This window comes from Rattus rattus, chromosome 8 (genome assembly GCF_011064425.1).
Source record: "Rattus rattus isolate New Zealand chromosome 8, Rrattus_CSIRO_v1, whole genome shotgun sequence".
NCBI classification, from domain to species: domain Eukaryota; kingdom Metazoa; phylum Chordata; class Mammalia; order Rodentia; family Muridae; genus Rattus; species Rattus rattus.
This window is the reverse complement of record NC_046161.1, coordinates 52,526,610-52,540,433: the sequence shown is the minus strand read 5'-3', so window position 1 is coordinate 52,540,433 and position 13,824 is coordinate 52,526,610. Positions and strand designations below refer to the sequence as shown.

Here is a 13,824-nt window from a genome sequence, read left to right as displayed (position 1 = left end):
TACCATCAGTTTGACCCTTTGGGAACTTGTTTTGGCTTTCACTAGGGTGGGGTAGAGCGGTATTTACCCTGCAGCTGATTTCACAGCATTCTGAGGTATGCTGTGTCCTCAGCAGCCTCTGCATCTAGGAAAGGCTCTCAACTCGAGCTGCAGAAACTGTTCTCGCCCGTGGCGTCCTGGGACTGCTGGGCTGTGCCCCCCCACCCCCCGGTGCTGTTGTTCATTCCAGAGGTTACTCTCCAGCAGGGTTGGCGTCCTGTCTTCAGTGTCCAGACTGCGGGTCAGCCAGAGGCTTCAGGACCCCTGAGACAGGTTTCTGAGGCCGTGCCCGAGAGCAGTCTGCTTCCAGCAATCCTGTAACAGCTCCTGCAGCAGCCACAGCTGCCTTTCCCCATCTCTCTCTCCTCATTAAGGCTACCATCTCAGTAGGCTGCCCCTTCCCTTTGTCAGCCCGGATTATTTTATTAATTTTTAAAGGCTTTTTAGATGGGGGCATAGAGAGATGGTTCAGGAGTTTAGGGCACTTGTTTCTCTCGAAGAGAATCTTGGTTTGATTCCCAGCACCCATATATATGGTGGCTCACAATCAATCGTCCGTAACTCAGTTGCAGAGGGCCTGACACCCTCTTTTGGCCTCTAAGCACCAGGCAGGCATGACTCATGATGCACATACATACATGCAGGCAAAACCCACATACACATAAAAATCTACAAATCTTTTTTAAGGTTTAGATAGAATCTTATGTGACCTAGGCTAGCACTGAAGGGGCTAAGTAGCCAAGAATGACCGTGAACTCTGATCTTCCTTCCCTCCATGTGCCGGGATTACAGATGCGGGCCAGCATGCCTGGCTTCAGTCTGGAGATTGATTCCAAGCACAAAGCCTCCGAGATCAGAGGCTCTCCCAGCTCGTTTCCCTTTCACCAGCTCCCTCAATCCTCCTGCACATTTTCTTCTCTGTGTGTACACAATGCTTCCCTGAGTCATTCAGTCTTAAGTTGTTTATAACAGGAGTAGAAGTTGTGACCCTTTTAATTGTCTTAAGCAGAAATGACACGATGACTTTTCTCCTAGCTTTCCCTTTAAAACCAAGTAAGTCAAACTGCAAATTTGAAAGGCCTCTGGGAATGATGGACGTGTGCCACCATGCTAGCCTGGAAGTCCTTCATAGACACTCAAGTTCATAACTAAACAAGGAACAAAAATACTGGGGCTTTTTGTGCAACTTCTAGTGAATTAGTGAGTGTAGGCAGTGCTTATAGTGACTGCTAAGTTCACACACATAGGGCAGAGACACGATCTGCCTATGGTGAAATCTTGGATCTGCAGTCTAGCAAAATCCAAGGGAAGATGATTTAATCAAAGTTCTTGCTCTATAAGGAATACAAGAGACAGAATACATATGAAACACATGCCTGCAGGCACAGAACAGAGTTTAGTGAGGGTGACTCTGGGGATTATGTGCTCTTCCTGTTTGCATGCAGCATGCATGTATTGGTGTGTGGATGTGCACCAATGCGTGGGTGCGGGTTTGCAGTTAGGAGTCAGAGGTCAGCCTGGATATTCCTTGGGAACCATCCACTTTATTTTGAAGCAGGGTATCTGACTGGGACCTGGCTTTGCTGTAGGCTGGACTGCTGGCCAGCCAGCCCAGGAGTCCTCTTGCCTATACTTGTCGCACTAGGACTATAAAGTATCCTTGTGCCAGCTTTTTATGTCACTTCTAAGGATTGAATTGTTAGCCTCTAATTTATAGATTTTCGAATGGTTAAGAAGCATTGAGGAAGGAATAATGTGAGATGTGAAAAACTGTACACAATTCTGATTCCAGTGTCCGTGGTGAAGCCTTGCTGGACAGCAGCCACACTTGTTTGCCTGTGGCTGCTTTCCCACAGCACAGGCCTAAGCCCATCTGGGGCCTGGAGACTGCACAGCCCACACTCCTAAAATATTTACTCATGAGCCCTTTACAGAGAGAAATCTGTTGATTTTTGATCTAGAGACTCAGTGACTTAATGTCTCAACAAAGATCGTAAGGGAGGATGAGAAAAGACAGGGAAAAGTCTACAAGAGTCTGACAAGGGACGCAGCAGCCCCATGTCACAGAGTAAGGATGGTATCGTAGCCATGCCAGTGTATGGACAGCATTTGGATACTTGGTCACAAAATGAAGGACTGTAGAAAAAAACCAGAAGACAGGGAAATACGATATTGTCAAAGACATTTGATAACAAGGAGTTGTTAATTTTTAAAGATTTGGTTTTGTGGTTATGTGTTTTTTTTTTTTTTACTTTTTATTGATTTTTGTGAATTTCACATCATGCACCCTGATCCCACTCATCTCCCCTCCCTCCCCCACAAAAAAGCAAAAACTAAAGATAAATTTTTTAAAAAATCTCACCACAGAAGCTGCAGTATGTCACACAGGCTCTCTCTGCCCCACACAGCTTTACTTGTAAATATTCACTGCAAAGAGTCATTGTTCTGGTCGAGGCCTCTGGCTCTGCAACACGTCAACACTGGACTTTGTGTGACTCTGCTCAGACATCCTGTTGCCCTTTGTCGTAGAGATGAGCTCCTAGAGCTTTGGTTACTCTAGCAGTCCATAGATGCGGTAGATGTCAGTGTGGGCCAACTCGCACCCCTGGATTTGAGCCTGGGTTGATCAGCCCACCAGCTCTCCAGCACCCCCTGCCCTAGGGCCAGCTCTCCCTCCCACATTCACACCACCACAGCCAGCTTTACAGCACACATAGGCAGCGTACAGGGCCAGCTCTTCATACAAGGGGATCATAAAGCAGCCAATGTTAGGAAGAAGTCTGTCCGATATTTCAAGCTGCCATGCTTGGTGTACTTTATCTCAATGAGCAAGTAGTTGATTGCTATATCTGACTTCACGAGCCACCCCATCCTACCACGGTGTCCTCGGAGCCTGGTTATCTGCTCCATGATGCTTAGAGCCCCTGCACATATGGCCTGTCATCCATGTGCCTACTCTCTGCAGCCCACCCAGTCCCATCCCCAACCCCGCACAGCAGCTTGTGGCTGTGTTTCTAGAGACCTTAGCTTTGAAGGGATACATCCCAAGATATTTACAGATACCTGTCTTAGCTTCAGAATGATCCAGGGAGTGGGTGGCGGTCGAGTGGGTGTAATGAAGTAAGGGGCTGTGAGAGTTGTAACCAGATCACTTCATTGTGCGATTTTTCTCTACTCCTGTGTATTTGTTTCAAAATTTACATTACAGGATGAAAAAAAAAAAAAAGAATCTGTGCTGGGGGAAGAAAGGTTGAGAGTTTTAGGCCAGTGTGTACCATGTGAGGAGTCCGTTGTCTCAAAAAATTACAACAGAAAATAGATCTCCAAGCAAAAAGGTTTCCTTTGGGAATGAAGGAGGAATAAGTAGTCTGGGAAACTCCCAGTCCAGCAGACCTGTGGCAAGTCTGAAGGTTTTATTAGGAGGAATAAAAGCTTTGTAAGGTACTTTGAAAGGAAGCCCACGGGCACAGAGCCATGTGGAGAGCCCTGAGAGACAGCTGATTGGTTCGGCCTTCGGTTACCCTGTGAGGCCAGTCAGAGTCCTAGCAGGTGGCTCTGTTAGGGTGAGCGTGTGAGGCAGACACTGCAGCCAGCATTTGTGACCTAGCCTCTGGACTCTGTTGCAGTAATTGGCAGGGATGACTGGTGTAATCAGCGTCATGCTGTGGCCTTACTCATGGTTGCTGGTTACAATGTATCTGCCTCACTGTTAAATGGCCTGTGGTTCAGCACGACACCACCTGGCTGTGTTGCTGGCAAACACCAAGAAGGTACAGCACGCAGACCCAGCCACAGAGTTCATTCTCGGGCTGTGGGCCATGATCATCAGATGGGAGGTGACCCCTTGGAAATTAGACCAATATTTCTTCTCCATCACAACATGGTGGATGTTTTAACGAAGTAGGAATACCCACATTGGAGTCCTAGGCTACAGTCTAATCCTGACCCACCTGCCTGTCTCATCATTCCTTTTTACTACCGTGATAACCACTGGCTGTCACTGTTGAAAGCACACACTGAGGACCCCAGTTCCCTTGCTGCTTCTTTCTTCCCTCGTGTTGTTGTGTCCTGCGAAGACTCTACTGTTGAGGATATTTTTCCTCTTTTCAGTATAATTTGAACCTCATAAACTCAGAGCTACAGAAGTAGAAACAGCCCTGAAGCTTCAGACGGGGTCCCATTTTTAAATATATTGCCATGGGCACCCCAGTGCCCGCTCCCCTTCATCAGGAAGCCTTTGGCACCCAGAGCTTGGGACTGAGAGGGTCATGCAGCTGCTTTGGGAGCCATCTTCTCCTGTGCTTCTCTCAGATTCAGGGTCTTTGTAGCAGGTGGACTTTGTCATTTCGTGAACGTGAAGTACCCTGTTCACATCAAAGCTTATGAAGTCACACTTGACATGGGTTTAAAGCTGATTTACCTTGTTCAGTACCAGTGACCCCACCTGCCGTGACATCCTCCTGGGTAGTGGCTAGCTTACACTGGCCTCAGAGTTGGAACTAGGAGGCATCAGAAGCCAAGTGCAGACCTGTAATCTCAGCACTGGAGAGGCTAAGGCAGGAGGCACCAAGTTAGAGGCCAGCATGAGATGTGTAGCAAGGAAACGTTTCTGGAAAAGGACCGGGAAAGTGCATCTAAGCTACTAAAGAAACCGGTTCAGCGAGGGAAAGAGACTTGAAGATTCTTCTTGGCCATGCTTATTCACAGTGGACCTCGGCACCTGGGTCCTTTGTGTCCTTTGCATCCCTTCCTGACGTCTTCCTCTTGGTTTATGGAGACAGTTATTGTTAATTTTGAGACTGGGTCTCGCTGTGGACCTCACTATGTAGCCCAGGCTGGCCTTGACCTTATGACAGTCCTGGGATTGCAGGTCTGAGCTGTTGGTGTGACTGAGGGGTGGAGTCAAGGCCACATGGTGAGGAGACTCTGGAGCTGAGCTGAGTCGCATGGTGCAGGAGAGTCATGTGTCCTCACAGACACACGTGCTCTGGGCTCCCTGGGAGCTCCAGGGACTCTGCCCAAACCCAGCAGGGTAAAGATGGCCAAAGTCTGAAAGAAAGGGAGAGTCAGGCATAGGCCAGAGATTGGCTGAAGTGCAAAACACACACACAACACAAATTCCAAAAAACCTGAATTCCAAATATTATTTAATTTTAAAAAGTGGAAGTGAGGGGCTGGAGAGATGGCTCAGTGGTTAAGAGCACTAATTGTTCTTCCAGAGGTCCTGAGTTCAAATCCCAGCAGCCACATGGTGGCTCACAACCATCTGTAATGGGATCTGATGCCCTCTTCTGGTGTGTCTGAAGACAGCTACAGTGTACTTATAATAAATAAATCTTAAAAAAAAAAGTGGAAGTGATCTAACATTTTATCTTAAACCACTTTTTTAAGGACAATGTTTCATATTAACTAGCAAAAACATACCATGTTCTGGGGCTGAGAGGTAGCTAGCTCAGCAAGCAGGTAAAAGGGCTGGCTGCACAGACCTGACCTGGATTTAACCCCTAGAAGGTGGGAGGAGAGAAAATACTCTTGCAAGTTGTCCTCGGACCTCCACACTTGCATGATGGCACCTCTCTGCCTCCTCCCTCTTGCCAAATAGGCAAATGAATGCATTAAGATTTACTGCAGTAATGTCTGTGCATCGAGTCAGCATGGGTGCAGGCCGATCTGCAAATGTATCCCTAAGCACCTGGCCTGTCAGATCCAAGGATAAGTACATTTGCATTACCAATATTACAAAGTTTGCCCCGTAAGTACCGCACTAATGTGTACCCTGCGCCTTCCCCACAGCCTGCCACCCGAAACAACAGCTTATTTGGGGGTGTCGTAATGACACAGTTCTTCTTACTAATCTGGGAGGGCTTTTGTCATTTTTGAGACCAAGTTCCATTATGAAACTTGTGCAGGCCTCAAACTTGTAGCAGTCAGCATTCCTGAGTATTTCTGATGTGATTGCCATGAAGAGGTGTGCACTACCTCTGAGCACTTCTTAGAAATCTGTGCTCGATGCTCTGCTCTCTGCCAGGTTTCCCTTTTCTCTGCCAGAGGTAAACAAAGAACTGAATACTCACAAGACCAAATGGCCTCACAGTTGCCATTATTGAGAAAACAGGGTTCTTAATGACAAGGAATCTCACCATACAGTTACTAGCAGTGGGTTTGATAAGCTCCCGAGAACATGAAACCTGTTTCTCAAGAATAGAATAGATTTGGGCAAATCTGGAAGCAGAGAAATGCATTTTACAACAAGTATCAATGATTTTTACTACTTTTGTATTGTTCTTCATTTTAATACAAAGAGGTTGAGAGACGACCTTTGAGTGCTGGGACTTGGCACTGGTGAGGTACACACCTTGGCATTTGGTGGCATTATTCCATGTGTGAATTACGAATAGGTACCTGTCCCTTTCTGTTCTTGGCACTAACCCCACCTAATTGCTGTTTCAGGAAGGGTTTTCCCTCATTGGCAGCAAGAACTGGTTGAAGATTGTAAGGCGCATGGACTGTCTTCTGTTCGGAACAACAATAAAGGCAAGATGACACTGAGCTGCATGGCCAGTCATGTTTGCACTAATGCCCTACTTTTCCCGTTGCTGTGTGTGTGGCAAGGTAGGGGTACAGGGAGCCCCTGGGGTGGGGGTGACCAGTGCTGGAAGAACATGTTGAAGAAAGTTTTGAACAGTAAGCAAAAACCTCAAGCAAGCAGGAGCTCCGCCTGGCATGCGGACTGGCAGCCAGTACAGGGCTGTGCCCTGCGGCTTCTCTGCTCTGAGCACTGGGAGCAGATGAGCTGGCACGGTGTGTCTGGTTAGTTAGGTGTTTAAAAAGGTGTTTTTGAAGGTTCTGCTGAATATATAGTCATTTCTTCCCACTGTAAGATTTAAAATAGGAATTGGGCATGATGGCACATGCCTTTAACCCCAGCACTCTAGAGGCAGAGGCAGGCAGGTCTCTTGAGACTTCAAAGCTAGCCTGATCTACACAGTTCCTAGTCAGCAAGGGCAGAGATCCTGCCTCAAAAAACAAAAAACAAACAAGTCTGTGGCCAGTAAATGGCTTAGTGAGTAAAGGTGCTTGCTGTGTTCAATCTCCGAGACCATAAAACAAAGAGAACTCACTTCTATAAGCTGTACTTTGATCCCCATAGGCTGGCACCTTGGATAGATCACAACCACCTGTAACTCCTGTTCCAGGGAGTCTTATTCTCAATCCTAACCTCTGTGGGTACCCCCCACAACACACACACAGACACACAGACACACACAAATAATGCAAGTAAATCTTAAAAAATTAAAATTCCCTTTTATTTGTATGCTATGTTAAATATCAGATAAATGCAAACTAATCACCTAGATTATGCCCCTTTTAAAAACAAAACAAAACAAAACAAAACAAACATGAAGCTGGTGGAGGTGGTGGTGGATTCCTTTAATCCCAGCACTAGGGAGACAGAAGCAAGTGGATCTCTGTTGTGAGTTCAAAGCCAGCATGGTCTATAGAGCAAGTTCCAGGACAGCCAGGACTACACAGAGAAACTCTGTCTCAGAAACCCAAGGTGGGGGGAGGGGGGGGAGGAGGGAGGGAGGGGAGAGAGTGGAGAGTAAGGGGGAGCAGCAATCTGTTATGTTAACGTTCGGCCAAGCAGATAATAATGAAATTTAGGGGACAGATACTAATTTTAAGTCAGACCGTAGGAAATCAAGGAGAGCTCACGCATCTAGCAAATGGCTCTTAGCCAGGAGCATAAACCCCAGAGAGCATCACAGAGTTCGAGGGTCTATGAACAACCTGCAGGGGTTTCCAGTGACCTCTAACTTGAATGTGCAGTCCTTTCTGCTATGGATATGTGGGTGACAAACTGCCGTAGTATGGAATGTCTCACAGTGGACACACAGGTGCTCCTGCCACCCTACCTTTGTGGATCTCAGAAGCCATTCCTGTCATTGTCTCTAAGGTGGCTACATTCTCGATGCTCACTCCGTTAGTAAAAAGCCTACTTCAGCAGGTCACTGGTAGTGGTTAACAATGTAACAACCAGAAAGAAATGTAACAACTATGAAGGAAAGGGTAAGAATTGGCTTCCTGGACCACAAGTGACACAATGCAGAGATCATCAACAGGTCCAACCCAGCTCCAAGGTAACGTTCATCTTTGGCTCAGGGAACACTGGAGAAAAGGAGGCAGAAAGAATCCCAGGATGTCTGCCGTGAATCAGTCTTCCCTAGGAAGTAGCTGCAGAAACAACACTGGAACATGTTAATGTTGGCAAGCACCTGTGTTCTGTAAATCACACATACACTCCATTTACATTAATTTTGCTTCAAAGCATTTAGACACTGTATACGTATGTATAATGACTTATACAAGTATCAATATATATTTCATAATTAAGACTTTGTAAGGGTTTTTTATTATTTAAATGTATATGCACATGACCCTGGTGATCAGAGGCTACTGATCTCCTGGGTACCCTTGGGTTACAGGTGATTGTGAGCTGGCCAATGTGGGTGCTAGGAATTGAACTCAGGTCCTCTGCGAGAACAGTCAGTGCTCTTAACTGCTGAGCCATCTCTTCAGCCCTGAGACTTTTTTAAAAATTAAAACTATAAGTATTTTGCTTGCCACTATATAAATGATATTCTTTATGCACAACTTACTTCCAGCTACTTAATAGTGAATTTTTTCTGAGTCAATTTAAATTTAACCTCCTTATTGAACTGCTATTAACATGTTAATATTTAGGTTTCTAGCAAAGTGATTTTTATCATCCACAAGTAATGATTATTTATTTCCTGTGGTTCACATTTTGTAGTACGTTCCCCACCTGTGATGGTTACTCTTCATTGTGAAGTGAAATAAAAATGACTTGACTTGTTTTAGAATCACCCAGGGAAGACACTTCTAGGCATGTCTGTGCTGGCGTCTCTAGAGAGGTTTCAGTAAGGAGACAGGACTCACTGTGGTTGTGGGTTGGGTGCCTGGACTGAATAAAGTGGAGGAGCAGGAAAGTCTAGTAACACCAGCACTGATCTCTCTCTGCAGATGGCATGCGACCTGAGCCTCCCACGGCTTCTGTTCCACAGTGAGCAGAACCCCATAACCCCTGAGCCAGAAGAACCCCTCCTTTGCTCTAGTTGCTCTCAGTCAAGTACTGTCCTAGCAGCAGGACCTGACTGGCCTGGATACTGCACCCTGGCACCCTGTGGCCGTGCCAGCATGCTGGCCTCTCCCTGACTGCAGGGCTTATAGTGTTCAAGTGGTAAAGGCACCTCTAGCTGCTGCTTAGGTCTTTACTACACCAAGGAGGTTCTGCTTCGGTTGCAGTTTATTTATTGAGATGTTTGCCAGGATTTGCACAATGCATTCTATCAAATGCTTTTTACCACTACTTTTTGGGTGGTAGGACACATGGGAGAAACAGATCAGAGGACAACTTGGGGGAGTTAGGCTTCTCCTTCCAACATGAGGGTCCCAGGGACAGAAACCAGATCATTAGAATTAGCAATGAGTGTCTTTACCCCGAGCCGTCTGCAGGCCCCATCCAATACTTTTGACACTTAGCAACATCCTGTTTCTTTTCCTCCGCTCTGCTGTCTTGATGCCGCATACTAACAGACCTTTCAACCTCTGTAGCACACATGCTCCTACTCAAATTGACAAAGACAGGTAAGGCTTGTGTTCCTGTAGCAGAAATTTAACATAATTTGGATTCTGCAGATAGTAAATGTATTTTTCTCGCTGTAAGCAGAATGCACAGACTAAATAGGCTTATAAGGCAGGTCTCCTTCCTTTAAACAGTACTGATCACTAATGAGAACACTGGCCAGTGGGCTAACAGCAGACATTTTATTCCTATCTGAAAAACATTTTGGATGAAAGGAGTAAATCTTTGTTTTTCATCCTAGCAACTCACTTGAGAAATTTGTTGATTTTGTTCATCCTGGGCTTTGAGGATTACTCAAAGCAAATATACTGAAATTTGTTCTCTGAATGTATTAAGTCAATTTTCCACTGCTATAATGAAATAACAGGTGAGGTCATTTTGTAAGAAAAAAGGTTTACATAGCCTGCAGTCTTGGAGGCTCAAGGGATTGGCATCTGGTGAGGGCCTTCTTGCTGATATAGTCTCAAAGTGGTACAAGACATCTCATGGCAAGAACCAGAGAGCAAGCATGTGTCTAGCCTCATCCCCTTGTCTTTTAAAGCACTCAAGATACAGTCACTGGGGCTCTGCTCAGTAACCTTCTGTAATCCTAATGACCTCCTCAGGGCCTGGCCTCTCAACACCCCTAGGTTAGTGTCTGGCCTCTTGTGCCTCAAGACTGGGATGCAGTTTAAACCTCAGTAATCTGAAGCTAACAGGAAAACACAATGGGTACTTGAGGTCTCTGATGTCTCCCTGGCTCTGTGTGGCACTGGAAGATCATATCTTCCAGAGCAGAATGGCAACTTCTGCTGTAGAGTGGCTTAAGCACTTGGTGAGCCTACTCCATCCTGGGAAGGAAAGCCTCTGCTGTGCTGTGTGGAGACAGTGCAGAGGCCAGCAGCACTCAGCCTTACTTCCTCAGTTCTCAAAAGGTCCATGGAGTTTCCTGTCAATTACCGAACTTGAAATTAAGTATCTACCTAAGATCAGAATCACCTCTTAAAGTACTGTAATTCTTCGGTGACTAACAGCTTAGGTGACCCAAACTGTCTGGACAGTTTGTGAACTTGACAATGTTGTTCTTGGAGCTAGAGATGGCTTAGCAGATAGGAGTACTTAAGGCTCCTGGAGAGGCCCAAGTTCTGTTCCCAGCACCCCCAGCAGGCTACTCACTCACAACTTTTTGTAACTGCAGCTCCAGGAACTCTGCCACCTTCTTCTGGCCTCTGTGATCCTTTTCCTCTCAGAAGGTCACAGGTCGCTTTTATAGACTTGATAAATTTGGGAATTATTTATCCAGAAGACTCAAGTGCTAAAGACAGAAATAAGCACACACAAGAGAAAAATACAAACGAACTAGGAAGCTTAGGAAAATCTTCAAGCTCAATTATAACCAGAGAAATGCAAGTTTGAAAATCTGCTTATCTCTTATGTGACAAAAATGACCATGAGAAATACCTTGGTTCTGAATGTACAGGGAACGGGCACACGGGCAAGTCTGCATTCAGGAGTTAGAAAAGGGGAATGGCTGGGCAACCTGAACACTTGTCAGTAGGAGGCCAGTTAAATAAAGAGATATGCTTCAGCTTTTGGGAGTAATGAGCTGTACTTCTATTTTTATACACCCATTGAATAGAAAATTAGGCTACAGCACTGTGGCTTCAAATATGCATAAAATACAACCTATATATTATGTATTATATGGGAGAGCTCGAAGACGACTTCTAACAGATCCAGGTACTCAAGGGAGTGATGACAACATCCTCAGAAAGCCAGTAAATGGAAATATGGGGAGGGGGTTTTACATGCTCTCTAGAGCCCCAGTCTTTGGCTCTGCTTGGTGAGTTTTCTACAAAAAGAATGAACTGAATGAGAAAAAGCACCTTGTTTATAGGAACTTTTAGAATTTCGCTGAGGTCAGGAATGTTTTCACACTAACATGTGATTCACATGGAGAGGGCAGTCTACATGCTAGTCTCTGCACTGACTTTCTTCATGGGAAAAAGCTGAGCAGATGCATTCAGTGCTGCTTGGGGGCTTTAATGTAGGTTGACGCACCCAGACAGAACATCAGATTGGAAAAAGGAGCTGGTACTAAAGTAATGGTGTTATGTTACCAGACCTGGGTCTGGTTTTAAGTTTAGAATCAAGTAACTGATTGTTACTTGTAGTTTTTTGTTTATTTTAGATGCACCTGCCCCATATTTGCCAATTTGCCCAAGGACATACCTCATACAGGAGACTGAACGGATCTCCCTAACTGGACTGTGCAGCAGTCGGTGTCCTAAGGATACAGAGTACTAGAGGTTCAGAGTGCAAATGCTTCAAGCATCTGCCTGTGCCCTCCTCCCCAGATGTTTACGTTCACCACCTCATCTAACATGGCAGCCAGTGACCTTTCCTTCCCTCCTGTATAAGCATCCATGTACACAGGACATGCACTGAGATCAGAGCTGCCTTCCTCAGTCACTTTCCACCTTATTTTTTGAGGCAAGTTCTCTCATTGAACTCAGAAGTTGCTATTTCAGCGAGGCTGTTTGGCCACTGAGACCCTGGCAGAACTGCATGCCTGGCTTTTATGTAAGTGCTGGAGACCCATGCAGGCCCTCATGTTTGCAGTGAGCATTTTCCCCACAGAGCCTTCTCCCCAGCCCAGCCTGCTCTTCCCATAATCCTATTCAGAACCATTTCAGTGAGCCAGGACTGTCCGATACTGCTCTCAAAACTTACTATTGTTTATGCTAGCCTATCAGCTGTAAAGTCTGTATTAAAAGCAAGCAAGATAAAATGCTGACCATCCATCAGTGGAGTGACCATCCAGTTTGCTCGTGTCATTGCCTGAGGGAAATGAATTTCAAACATGAGGAAAGGCTTCTAAAAAGGCACAAGTCCCTGGCTTCAGTGTACCTGCCCCAAGCAGCAGATCATTCCCCAGAAGACCTCACGGTGGACGGTACTCAGTGATGACATTTCATTTTCACACAGGACAAGAGCCGAATGTTCCGCGTCCAGTTTAGTGGGGAGTCCCAGGAAGAGGCACTGGAACACTGCTGTGGCTGCGTGCAGATCCTGGCCCAGTATGTCACCGTCCAGGAACCTGACCGCATCACCCAGGAGCTTCAGCAGAGCCCAGGCCCACGGGAGGCAGGTGAAAGCCAAGGGAAGGATCCACTGCAGCAGGGGGTGAGTGCTGATATGCTGGCTACCTGAGACACCTGACAGTGTGATGCATGAGAGGACCCTGGTGGAAGCTTCAGGTCCATCTGGCTGCTCACAGCCTCCTGTAACACCAGTGGCACGTGACCTATTATGCTCTTCTGGCCCCCTCACTCACATGTGGGTACACGCACACACCAGTCAAAAAAACATTTTTAAAAGGATGTAAGAGTGATCTTTTAAATTCAAGGTTCATACTTTCAGACTAGCTGCCAAAAGACCAAGAAATAAAGACAGGGAGCCTCATCTGTATTCCAATGTCATTAGAGAACAGGGGTTCTCAAAGTGAGATCCCTGGGACTCTTAAGGTCAAGACCATTTCATCACAGTAAAACACTATCTGCCACTTTCACTGTCTGCTTTAGTGGGACCAAAACACTTATGGGTCAGGCTCCTGACACTATAAGCCAAGCAGTGGACCATCCTTGCTTCTCAAGGCATGCAGAGTAAAAGGGGCCCACACTGGACCAGTGCTGGTTGTTTCTGGAAAGCACCTGAGCAAGACACTTGACCCTGGTAGCTTAATTATCACAGCTCTGAGGGATAGTGCTTCACAGATCCTTGGGCAGCTCAGGGCAGTGCCTCTCAGTGAGCACTTCAAAGGGAATTCAGGCCTTTCATCTCAGACAACAATGGACACTACTTCCTGATACAGAAAGTGTGTTTTGGTTTTAGACAGGATCTGCCCTGTTAACCTGTGATCCTCCTGTCCCAGCCTTCAGGTCTGTACCAGTGTGCTACCTGGGCCTAAAATGTAAGCTGAAGTTAGAATCTTGGAAAACTTGTGTCTGCCACACAGGTGCCAGGCCTTTCTGACCCAAGACTTTTCTGAGCTCCCCCCCCCCAGGTAAATGGGATTTTCTTTTATGAACAAGTGATGGAATGTGTTAACACCTGGAAGTTAGTTATAGTTCACTGAA

The 13,824-nt window shown here is 46.1% G+C and overlaps 1 protein-coding gene across 3 annotated transcripts in view; it reads left to right on the top strand.

The window, feature by feature from the left end:
* Positions 1-13,824, top strand: part of Rec114 (REC114 meiotic recombination protein) — a 92,007-nt gene that overhangs the window by 71,682 nt on the left and 6,501 nt on the right. For all 3 annotated transcript variants that reach the window (XM_032909599.1, XM_032909598.1, XM_032909597.1), the window contains exons 3-4: positions 6,490-6,573; positions 12,674-12,871. In XM_032909599.1, coding sequence (XP_032765490.1) covers positions 6,490-6,573; positions 12,674-12,871 — 282 coding nt within the window. The remainder of the gene's footprint in view (positions 1-6,489; positions 6,574-12,673; positions 12,872-13,824) is intronic.